Source organism: Myotis brandtii, unplaced genomic scaffold (assembly GCF_000412655.1).
Source record: "Myotis brandtii unplaced genomic scaffold, ASM41265v1 scaffold48, whole genome shotgun sequence".
Classification (NCBI taxonomy): domain Eukaryota; kingdom Metazoa; phylum Chordata; class Mammalia; order Chiroptera; family Vespertilionidae; genus Myotis; species Myotis brandtii.
Genome location: NW_005368341.1, coordinates 3,466,703 through 3,478,373, shown reverse-complemented (window position 1 = coordinate 3,478,373; position 11,671 = coordinate 3,466,703). Strand labels below are relative to the sequence as shown.

Here is an 11,671-nt window from a genome sequence, read left to right as displayed (position 1 = left end):
GTACCGGCGCATCTTGCTGCTGCACCGCGCGCTGCCCCTCGACCTCAAAGCCCTGGGCGACCAGTACGTGAAGGACGAGTTTAGGCGACATAAGGCGGTTGGTGCTGACGAGGCCCGGCGGTTCTTGCAGGAATGGGAGGCAAGTGCTGCCGCCTTTTCTCCGCCCTCCACCCTTGAGCGCCCCCCCGGCCCCCATCCCCCCAGGTGTCCCGGTTTGTTCCCGTGAAAGACCGCCTGTCCCACCCGATTTTCCCGGGTCCCACGCAGCGGCAGCCTGTTCCGTTTGAGTTCAACAGTGCAAAGCTGTTCAAAAGTTATCCCCAAAGTTGCACCCCCAGCCCGGCCGTTTCGCCCACCGCTCCTCGCGGGACCGGGTGCCGGTCCACCGGCGTCTGCGGTTCGTGTCGGCTGTGCGAGCCCCTTGCTGTGCAGGCGCCGCCGGGGTGAGAAGGGAGGTCACAAAAGTGAATAAATCACCGTCAGGTGCTCGAGGAGCTCAGGTCCCCTCCATGCCCCGCACCGAGCACGCGCCTGTGAATAAACGAATGGTTTGGTCGGGACCTCTGAGTTTCCAAACCTAGAGGCTTGTTTCCGTCATGACTGTTTTAAACCTCAGTGCACCTGGGTGGCCTCAGTAGTGCTCTCAGCTGACTGATAGAGAAGTCAGTTAAGCCCGGGGGACTACACGCGTCGAAGGGGGAAAATGCTGGTCAATTAAGTCAGGTGCAAGTTGGTTTCTTCTGAGTCTCAGGTCGCGTTGCCCTGCAACACTGCACTAAATTTAAAGCAGACACATGCATTAGGGATTAACCTGTTGACTTTCCCCCCCTCCCCGCCCCCAACAAACACACACCTTTTTTAATTTTTTATTTTTTTTATTTTTAGTGAGGGAAAAGGGTATTCAGAGTATTTGGTGGGGTTCGGGACCCTCTAGGATTGCCCCTAGTTCTGATTTGTAAATATCAAGAAATGAATGGAATTGGAGGTTAGAGCGACATCTCAGGTGTTTGAAAGCAGAAGCAGTGTTTGTAGAAGAACAGAGGTAAGCAATTCTTCAGCCTGACATGTTGATGGCTGAAGAGATGACTGGAGTCTGTTTTAAAAAATCATGGAGGCTGGGATGAACACACCACCTTGTCACTGAATTCGTGATTGTAGAATCTTCAAGGCTTGCAAGAGGGACAGTTAGGACAAAGGTGAAATGTAGATCTTTCCTAAGTATCATGGTTATTAGATGTCCTTAGCCTGCCTGGAGCCAGGGAAGGTGAATGTTTTTATATGCAGACTGGCATCTTTTAATATGGTAACTTGGTCTTGGAGTCAGAACTGGATTCATACGCAGGTTCTGGCATTTATGAATAAATATGTCAGATCACTTCATTTTTCTTATCTTATTTCCTTATCTGTGAAATAGGAGTTGCAATATACACCTCTAAAGTTTGCATGTAAGTGTTTTTAAAAGCACTTTGTAAATTGTTAGTGGCAATGTAAGATATTAAGCTTTTTAAGTCACATCTTTCAAGCCAGGCCAGTTTGTGGCAGGACGGGAGGAGAGTCTAGCTCTGTTGGGAAGAAGTAAAGACACGTGGAGAGGTCCTAAAGTATAAGGACTTGGAAGCTCTCTAGGGAAGGAATAGGAACTCAGTATAAATTGGTAGCAGGCTGGAGGAGAGACTGAGGCATTAAAAAAACTGGGTAAGTAAAACGTGCTGCTCAACCTAGGTGGCTTGGTATCAGGAATTCAGCTTTTTGGGTGTCCCCCAGCCCCAACGCTCTTTAAATTATTTTAGACTTACAGAAGTTATAAAGACAGTGCAGAGTTCCCACATGTCTTACATTCAGCTTCCCCTTGAGTTAACATTGTATACAACCAATAATCAAAACTAAGAAATTAACATTGCTACCGTACTGTTAACTACAGCCTTTATTCACATTTTACCCGTTATTTCCACTAATGTTCTTAATGTGTTCCAGCATCCAACCCAGGATCCTACATTGTATTTAGTTATCCTGTCTCCTTAATTTCTTCTAGTCTGTGACAGTTCCTCAATCTCTTCTTATCTTTCATAACTTTTTTGAAAAGGTTTGGTCAGTTATTTTGTAGAATGTCTTTCAATTTGCGTTTGTCCGATGTGTTCTCTTGATTAGATTGGTTATATGCATTATTGGGAAGGGTTCCACCAGGGCGACCTGCCCTTCTCAGTACATCATGTCAGAGGGCACGTTGTATCAGTTACTTATTATTACTGGTGATGTTAACCGTGATCACTTGGTTAAGGTGATATATGCAAGTTTCTCCACTATAAAGTTACGATTTTCCTTTTTGAAATTAATATGTATCTTGGGGGAGATACTCTGAGGCTGTACAGCTATCCTGTTTCTTCTCCTTAAAGTTGGCCAACTAATTTTAGCATTCACTGATGGATCTTGCCGTTGTGTTCCAATGTGACTTTGTTTCTATCATTTATTCTGAATTTATTAATTGGAAATGTTTCTGTAGGGAAGCATTGTCTCTTCTTCCCTGTTATTGATCTAGCATTTTTAGTTTTTGTTTGTTTGTTTTTTAATGAACAAAAGTGTGTTCCATGGGGCTAGGATCCTATAGTTGGTAATTGGGTAAAGGTAAGTTTAAACCTAATTATCTATTTGGATAAAATAATAATTCTAATCAGTTACAAGGTACCTCAGTCTAAGTCTGGGTGTTATAATAAGTAGGGTGGATTCTACCAAGAGAGCCAGTTTCTTTCTTCCAAGGATGAGGCTAGAGAAGATTCTAATGAATCGGAGGGGAGAAAACCCTGGCTAGGGCAGCAGTACGGGGAGTGATATTACTCGTTCGGCCTTCTGAGTCGTTTTCCCCTTGTGTTCTTCAGAACATCTAATTGATGATGATTATACTTGGTGATGATACTAGTTATGGAATGGACTTCTGTTGCTTTTGGTAAATGATGATTACAAATTTGGTACATGTTATCTGAGTATTACTATAAGCTTGATGCTTACGCTTATATCAAGCTAATGAGAGTGACATAATTAATGATGATTACAAACTTGGTACACGTTATCTGAGTATTACAAGCTTGATGCCTATGTTTATGTCATGCTAGTTGAGAGTGGCACAGTTGTGCACTTACTGTGCTACATGGAGTTGGTCTCTGGGATTCTCTCACACACTTCTGAAACTACTTATGAATTTAATGGATTCTGAATGTGTTTTACTTAACGGGCAAAGTTGGGTACCCCTGGAAAAAAGAAAGGGGAAGGATTGGGAATATTAGAGACCTCAGTATTAGGAGGAGAGTTTCTATTCCGTTCATTTGTCATCACGGACAACTGTGGCCAATATTAGAGGGAATTCAGCTGGAAAGTTTCTGTTCAAGAACCATTTGGGGTAGGTAGGAGAAAACTGTTTCCTTTTTATCTTTAGGATAAAACTGTAAATGCATATTTACAGAGTAAATAGTGATTTTATATAATTCCTTACCATAAGATAAAGATTGTAAATGCAGGATGAGATGTTGGGAATCTGTTAGGGAGAACGTTTGGTAACTGGTTGGTAAAATATCTATTGTAATCTTACTCTCATGTCTTGTAGGAGGCAACTATTAGAAGCGGAGTTGGGGCTGGGTAGCTCAGGGGTCTTATTTATTATGGCATTTTAAAGGTTTAACTATGCTCAGTGTTGAAGTATAGCTGATTTAGACAGTGCATTCCCTTTTTATCTCGGTGCTTATCCAGTTGTGGAGAGAAGAACTTCTCACCACTTACTTTCAGGGAAATCAGAATAAGCATTGAAAATTAAGTCGCAAGTAAAACATATTTGTGATACGATGAGACAGAATAGAAAACAGTGAGCTCCCAGGAGCTGCTCTGAAGAGACTCCTTGTGTATAATTTTCTCTTTTTGGCCCATTTGTTTGTGTCTATTGCTTTCTTAACTGGTTTCTGTGCTTTTTCTTAAATGGCTGCTTTGCTCTTCATCTATTGGGGGATGTTTATAGTGGAAGTTCTGTTTCTGGGAAAATCTAAAAAGGCTTAAACATTCTATAAATCATTATTGGTTACTTACTATTGCCAGGTAAAGTGCTAGTCATGTGGGACACAAAAACGAATAATAACTTTTATTTTCATGGTGTCCAAAATTTAGTAGCATATAATCTACAACTCTATATAATAATAGGGTAATATGCAAATTGACCCTAACGGTGGAATGACCAGAACGACCGTTTGACCACTATGAGGCACACTGACTACCTCTTGGTTCTTTTCCCCGGCCGGCAGGCTCCGATCGCCTGATGTCGAATGGGGAACCGGGGGCGGGTGGCACCAGGCAAGGCCCCCGCCCCACCAGTCGCCCCACACACACAGAGAGCAACCTGCAGCGGGGGCGGGGCCGGGAGCAGGCAGGAACAACCGACCTCTCCGTCCCTTCCCCCGGCGGTCAGGTTCCAATCACCTGATGGTGAATGGGGAACCGGCGATGGGTGGCAGGGCCAGCTGCGGGCAGCCGGGGAAGATGGCCCTGATCGCAGGCCAAGCCTAGGGTCTGTACCCGCGCACGAATTTTGTGCACTGGGCCTCTAGTTATAATCCTATATAATAAAAGGCTAATATGCAAATCAACCGAACGGTGGAGCGACCAGTCACTGTGACACGCACTGACCACCAGGGGGGCAGATGCTCAACACAGAAGCTGCCCCCTGGTGGTCAGTGCGCTCCCACAGGGAGAGTGCTGCTCAGCCAAGAAGCTGGGCTCATGGCTGGCGAGTGCAGCAGCGGTGGCGGGAGCTTCTCCTGCCACCAAGGCAGCACTAAGGATGTCTGATGGACGGCTTAGGCCTGCTCCCCAAGGGCTCCTGGACTGCGAGAGGGCACAGGCCGGGCTGAGGGACCCCCTCCCCAAGTGCACAAATTTCATGCACCGGGCCTCTAGTATAGTATGAAAGGCTGTCTGTTAACTGCTATGGAAGCAAGGAGGGGATGGAGGAAGTTGAAGGCCACATGTGATGTCAAAGCTGAGTCTTGAGCAAGTCAAAGTTACTTGAAAGTGTCAAGAAAAAGACTTTCTAGAAAGAGGGAATAATGTGCAGAGGTAAGTAGTAGTATGCGGGAACTGTTGTTCTGTTCTCTTCTTCTGTATTTGTTTGTCCTAACTACTTCTGCAAAGGAGCATACTTTTTTCTTCTTGATTATGTTTAATTCTTTAGATTTGCATGATAGTTTAGATCTCATAACAGTTGCTTTTTTGTTTTATTACTTTTTTTATATTTGTTTTAGAGAGGAGGAAGTGCTTCAAATTTAATGTAACCATCCATTTGAAGCTCACATGGGACATCTTTTTCTTATTTATGACTTTGAAGTGGATCATCAGATAAAAGTATGATTAAGTTGCATGTCACCTATATTTAGAGTTTTTTAAACTTAGTATAATTAGGGTTGAGTGGGTATTTTGCAGTTTTTATAATTGTACGCCTCTCTTACCTAATTTGGGGACCTCATTATGTTGCTTTTGAATATCCTGATTTGTAGTTTGTGTTTTAGCTTGCGGGGGAAAAGGAATGAATTACCTCTCTGTTCAGTAGTTGGGTCATGTGTGTGTGGGCTATATCTACCAAGTATGAGCCAGTCATTTGGGGACCTCTCAGTTGTACTGTTTATTCTGTGTGTTATTCGGTGTAGTGTTTTTGTGATGGTTTATTGAATGGTGATGTCACACATGTATGTTTTCTACATTAAGCTTTACCTTTTAAAAAATTTTGGCCATATTGTGGTCCTTAACCAATGATTGGAAAGGGATGATGAAGAGGAAGAATATGAAACAGTGTATCCTTGGAACATAAAATTTTTCTCTTTTCCACTTCTGAAGTATTTGGATTTTTAGTGAAGCTTTTAAGATGTTTCTATTTAGGAACATTTAACTTTTATTGGTGTCATGAGATGTTATAACAGTGCTTATGTATAAACTAATTAAAGGTGTTTTTAAAAAAAATCAATATTTGATCAATTTTGCATATATTATTGACTTTATTCTATGTTATTGGAACATAGAGGTGTCTGTTCCTTTTATTTAGATGATTTAAAATTTATTGGAATTTACAGATTTAAAATAATGGTAATAGCATGACAGCATCAATATGCTAGATCTGTATGTGTATGTAGGGGTGTCTGTATTGTGTATGTATACATAACATGTAGTCTTAAAAATTTGAAGTAAACTTTTGCACAGAATTAAAGATAAAGGATTATATATGCATAATGTTAATTTTACTGGTTTTACTTACTATCTTATGAAATAAATATATTTTATGGTTGCATAATAAGAATAAATGTATGAAATTTTACGTAGGGAGTATTAGAATTGAATGAAAGGGAGCTTCTGCCCTAGCCAGTTTTTCCCAGTGGTTAGAGCTTGGCCTGCAAGACTGATGGGTCGTAGGTTCGATTCTGGTCAAGGGCACAGTACCTCAGTACCGGGCTTGATCTCCAGTTGGGGCATGTGTGGGAGGTAACCAATCAATGTGTCTCTCTCCCTCCCTTCCATTCTCTCTAAAACTCAACGGAAAAGAAAATACCCTTGGGTGAGGATTAACAAAAAAATAAATAAAAAACAAAGGGAGCTTCACATTGCTTTAGTAAACTCTTGTTTCCAGTTAATTCACTTAAACTTAAAAAAAAAAAGTCCAAGTAATGTATACATGTAGTTAAAAAAATAATTAGTATAGGAGGGCTTATAATAAAGAGCAACCTTCTTTATTTCTTAATTTATCTCTTCTGGGGACATTTAAAATTTTATTTGGTCTCTTTCATGTTTCACATATCTTGTGAATTTGGTTAACTGTCCATATTTGCAAGTAAAGCAAAAGGAACTGACTGAGAACTCTACATATAGGTAGGCTTGTTGATTGGAAAATTAGTTTTAGAGTTACAGAGTTTCAATTAATCTCCCTTGGATTTGCTTTTCACTTCTGATTTCTTTACCTATCTAGAGTTTGTGTTCATTTGGTTATGGCAGTTTGGCTTTATCTTCAGCTGTATTTTCTGTTTTGTATTCTAAACTGTGGTTTCCTCTATCTGAGCTGTTTTGTTACATTCCTCTTTCTATCTTGAAAAATTTGTTGCAAGATTCCTCTTGGCTGCTGATGGCTCCATTTTGTTCTCTTAGTCATAATGGATTGCTCCTTTAACACATTTCTCTAGTATCAATTCAGTGAGGTTGTGGAAGGGAGAAGAAATAAGAAGATCCTGTGATTTCTCCAGTCTGCCATCTTGGGCTAGAAATTTGCAGTTCTTTCATTTTAAAAATGAAGAAACTAAGGCCTATAAAAATAAAATGATTTGTATCCCACAGTTTAGATAGACAAAAATCTTGTGCTCTTACCTCATGAAAGTTTAGTTAAGGTTTTGGAAATTAGGTTCCAAAAGCTATTAAATGTTTGCAGTGTAAAATGATTATAGATTTTTTTCTTTGAATTATGCTTGCTTCAGTTTATTTGTATATCTGAGCTGTTGATTTTTTCTTCACTTTTTGTATTTTTCCTAAGGGAAAGGAAAGCTTGTTAAACAAGTTCTTATCTTTTACACCTCTAGCATGATAAATGTTTAAGTCATGATTTATTTTGCTTATTAGCCCAAGATGCTAATTGACACACCTCTCTCAAAAAATATATATATATTTTCAATAATGAAATAAGAATGGAAGTTGCTGTGATATAACTGTTAAACTCTCGTACTAGTCAGGCACATACGTTTTCTGTGTCATTTTTGGAAGGTTTCTTTGGACTTCAGTTGTCTCAGTAAGGGAAATAGTATTTTACCCTTGAAATTAGGGATAGACCAAAACATTCTTTTACCTCCAAGATATAATTTTATTAGGAGCTGAGTTAAAAATACTATATCAAATGGCTTAAACCACTTTAGTATAGCTTAAATCACTAAAATATAAGATTTTTCTCTTTAATCTTTCCTGTTAGTTTCAGGGTTATGTGTTACTATAAATAATAGAATAGGTAATAAAAATACAGCACATTTTGTCTTTATAATAGTTATAATTAACATAGAATGTATGCCTTCTGAATTAAAAACTAGTTAAAAAAAGACATAGAGTATATTTGGGATAATGTGATATGTGATTGATAGCCTTAGTATAAAAAGAGCTTATTTTGCTTGGATAGGGAAAACACTAACAGCTATAATAAAAGAATGGGCAAAATGACCTCTTACAAGAGGTCACCTGAGATTTATATACAAAGTTGTTAATTCCTGTGCTTCATGTATATGGTAATACTGAAAAATTAAAGCAGTGTAGATGTCCAGTGATGGAAGAAGAATGAAATTATAACATAGCCATGTGATGGGTGGGTTAGTGTGCAGCTATTAGAAGAATTCTGTTATGGAAAACTGCTGATGATACAGTGAAATGATTAAGGATACCATTTTCTTCCTTGTACCTCAGATTTTTCCAGATTTTCTGCAAAGATCATGTATTCCTTTAGTAATTATAAGAAAGCCAATAGATGTTATTTAAAAAATGCAGTTGGATATACTCACTATTTTTGTTACCAGTCTTATGTCACAAAACAGTTGAGGCAGACACATTCACTAAGTCAAATACTGTTACCTTGTATATTTTTAAATTTTGCCCTATAAATTTTGTAGGTTAAACTTAGACTTCTTCATGTTCAATAAATGATGTCAGCTATATATTTTATATGATTTCTTGCTGAGTTTTAGAAATGAAATTTTAAAAAAGTCTAAATGTGTAGACTTCTATTCAACATTGTAAATGGCCACTGAAATAAAAACAAGAAAAGCAATTAAAGGCACCCAGATTGGAGATAAATAAAACTGTCTTTATTCACATACAATATGGTTATCTATGTAAAAAATCTGATGGAATCTACAAAAAAATCTATAATTAATAAGGTCAGTGATTATAAGTCCTGGTCATTGATCTTGTAGGTCTGGAATTAGACTTTACCTATACTCAGAGACAATCAGATATTGGCATCAGATTCACACTATGGAATCTGATGGAATCTATGTATAGGGCGTGAGAGCCCCGCAACAGGGGTCAGGCATAAGCCGCAAGGAAAGGGCCAAGAGAGGAAACTCCCTTTGTCTAGGAGTTTAAATATTCTGGTTCGTGCCCTTACAGTGGCCATGCCTTTTCTGGCCACTGACTTGCTTCCATGTGTGACCGACAGGTAAGCATCTGCCCACGTCACCCAGACCTTCCTGGACCTGCATCTGTTGTCCAGTCCCTTCCCCTAGTGATTAGTGGGGAACAGACTTGGAGAGTGTTAAATGACAGCTTTCTAGCAAAGCTGTATAAATGGCACCTCTATACTATCTGGTCTTTCTTTTACTCCTTTCCTGTTAATAATAACCAGATTATTACAACAGTATCAATATCACTTACCATAAAAATATGAAGAACTTATAAGTATATATGCATAACCTATGGACACAGACAATAGATAGGTGAAGGCCTGGTGGGAGGATGAGGGGGAGGTAGGTGGGGAGGGGGGCAAAGGGAAGAAAGTGGGGGACATCTGTAATACTCTCAGCAATAAAATACAACTTTTAAAAAATGAAAAACTTAGGGATAATTCAGACAAATGATGTACAAAACTGTACATTAAAAACTATAAAGTCTTGCTGAAAAAAAATGTGTAGACTCAAAATTAAACTTTAGTTACTCTTTTTTACCTAACCACTAGAAGACATATTTAGAATCATTAGGGCTCTAAACTGAGATCAGAAAAGAATCATCTGGGCCATCCATCTGATATAGTATTAAGTCTTTGTAAATAATGTGAAGGATCTTCTCATGTTTAATTTCTTAGAGGTCATACTTAAATACTATTCATTGATTCTCCAATAATTTATTTTGATCAAAATTAAGTTGCTACTTAATAACTGTTAAAATCTATTATATTTTAATTTTTCATCTTTTTCTAAGTATTGTAGAAAGTTTCATGAAGGCTGACAGGGAGGTAGGATTGGGAGGGCAGATTAGTTAACAGCTAGTTTGTCTTTTGGCAGGTTAGTCAGAGAGGATGGAAGACTGGTAAACAGGCTCACTTGGTGGCTTGGAAACCAGTAGGCTTAGGAAAGAAATTCTAGGTGGGTATGTGCCATTCAGGGCAGTGATTATAAGTCCTGGTCATTGATCTTGTAGGTCTGGAATTAGACTTTACCTATACTCAGAGACAGATACTGGCATCAGATTCACACTATGGAATCTGATGAAATCCTATATAATAAAAGCCCAGTGACCGAATGGTGTAATGACCAGAATGACCTGTCGACCAGCTGCTATGACACGCACTGACCACCAGGGGGCAGATGCTCAATGCAAGAGCTGCTCCCTGGTGGTTATTGTGCTCCCACAGTGGGAGCACCCCTCAGCTGACCTAGGGGAGTGGCTGCTCCCACAGCGGGCCGATCCCGCAGGCCACGTCCCCCACCAGTGCATGAATCCCGTGCACCAGACCTCTAGTCTACTAGTATGTGTATGTATGTTGTGTTAAAGTATAAATTGGAATGCTGATTTACTCATTTCTGTGGGTAGGGGACAGGAGGCTGAGAAGAGGGCTCTCCTTTTTCAGGAGTCAGAATATTTACCTATAGATCCAGGGAACGAACTCTCTTTCATAGTATGTCTCAAAATTCAGAATTTTATAGATTTTAGAAAGGCAATAAGGCATATTACTGCATTTTAAGAAACACCCAATAGAATCTGGGGTGGTATACCCTGTAATAAAATACATTAATATTTCTGCAGTAAAGCATGTGACTCTTTATATTAAGTACAGTAAATAAAGGCTTCATGTCTATTTTAGGTCAGGATTTGCTGCCAGATAAGTTTTGAAAGAGCTTTTGTTTTTTTAAACTTCTTTGACTTCAGAATTGCAAGTAAGGAATGGTGGACTATTAAGCTTTCTGGGAAACTGAATTAGTGTTTAGAAGGTTGCCTGGTAAACATGAATTAAAATAACAGGAAATGGGTAGGCATGAGAGATTTTTCATCAGGCCTCACTGTGTCAGCAGTGGAAGGCATCTTGGGTCCTGCCTCACTGCTCTTTTCCTGGACAGTGCTGAACACATATTAGCAAGTTTGCCCGCTCGTGCTAGTTTATTTTTATTTTAAGCACCTTCTTTCTGTCGTAGTGTTGTTATTATTATTACTAGAGGCCCAGGGCACAAAAATTTGTGCACCGGGGGGGGAGGGGAGAGGGGGTCCCTCAGCCCGTCCTGTGCCCTCTCGCAGTCTGGGACCCCTCCGGAGATAATGACCTGCTGGCTTAGGCCTGCTCCCGGGTGGCAGAGGGCAGGCCCAATCCCTAGGTGCACCCCTGGTCGGGCTCAGAGCAGGGCTGATTGGGGAGTTGGGGCACCGCCCCCTGTCACACACAGAGCAGGGCGGATCAGGGGGTTGGGGCGCCGCCACTGTCACACTCAGGGCAGGGCCGATGGGGAGGTTATGGCTCTACCCCGTCACACACAGAGCAGGGCCCGTGGGGGTGGGGGAGTTGGGGCGCCGCACCCTGTCACACACAGAGCAGGGCCGATCAGGGGGTTGGGGCGCCGCCACTGTCACACTCAGGGCAGGGCCGATGGGGAGGTTATGGCTCTACCCCGTCACACACAGAGCAGGGCCCGTGGGGGGG

At 40.6% G+C, this 11,671-nt stretch overlaps 1 protein-coding gene across 1 annotated transcript in view; it reads left to right on the top strand.

The window, feature by feature from the left end:
• The window catches only part of SDHAF3 (succinate dehydrogenase complex assembly factor 3), a 40,451-nt gene that overhangs the window by 840 nt on the left and 27,940 nt on the right, over positions 1-11,671 (top strand). Inside the window, exon 2 of the mRNA XM_005876150.2 lies at positions 2-139. Within this exon, the coding sequence (XP_005876212.1) occupies positions 2-139 (138 nt within the window). The remainder of the gene's footprint in view (position 1; positions 140-11,671) is intronic.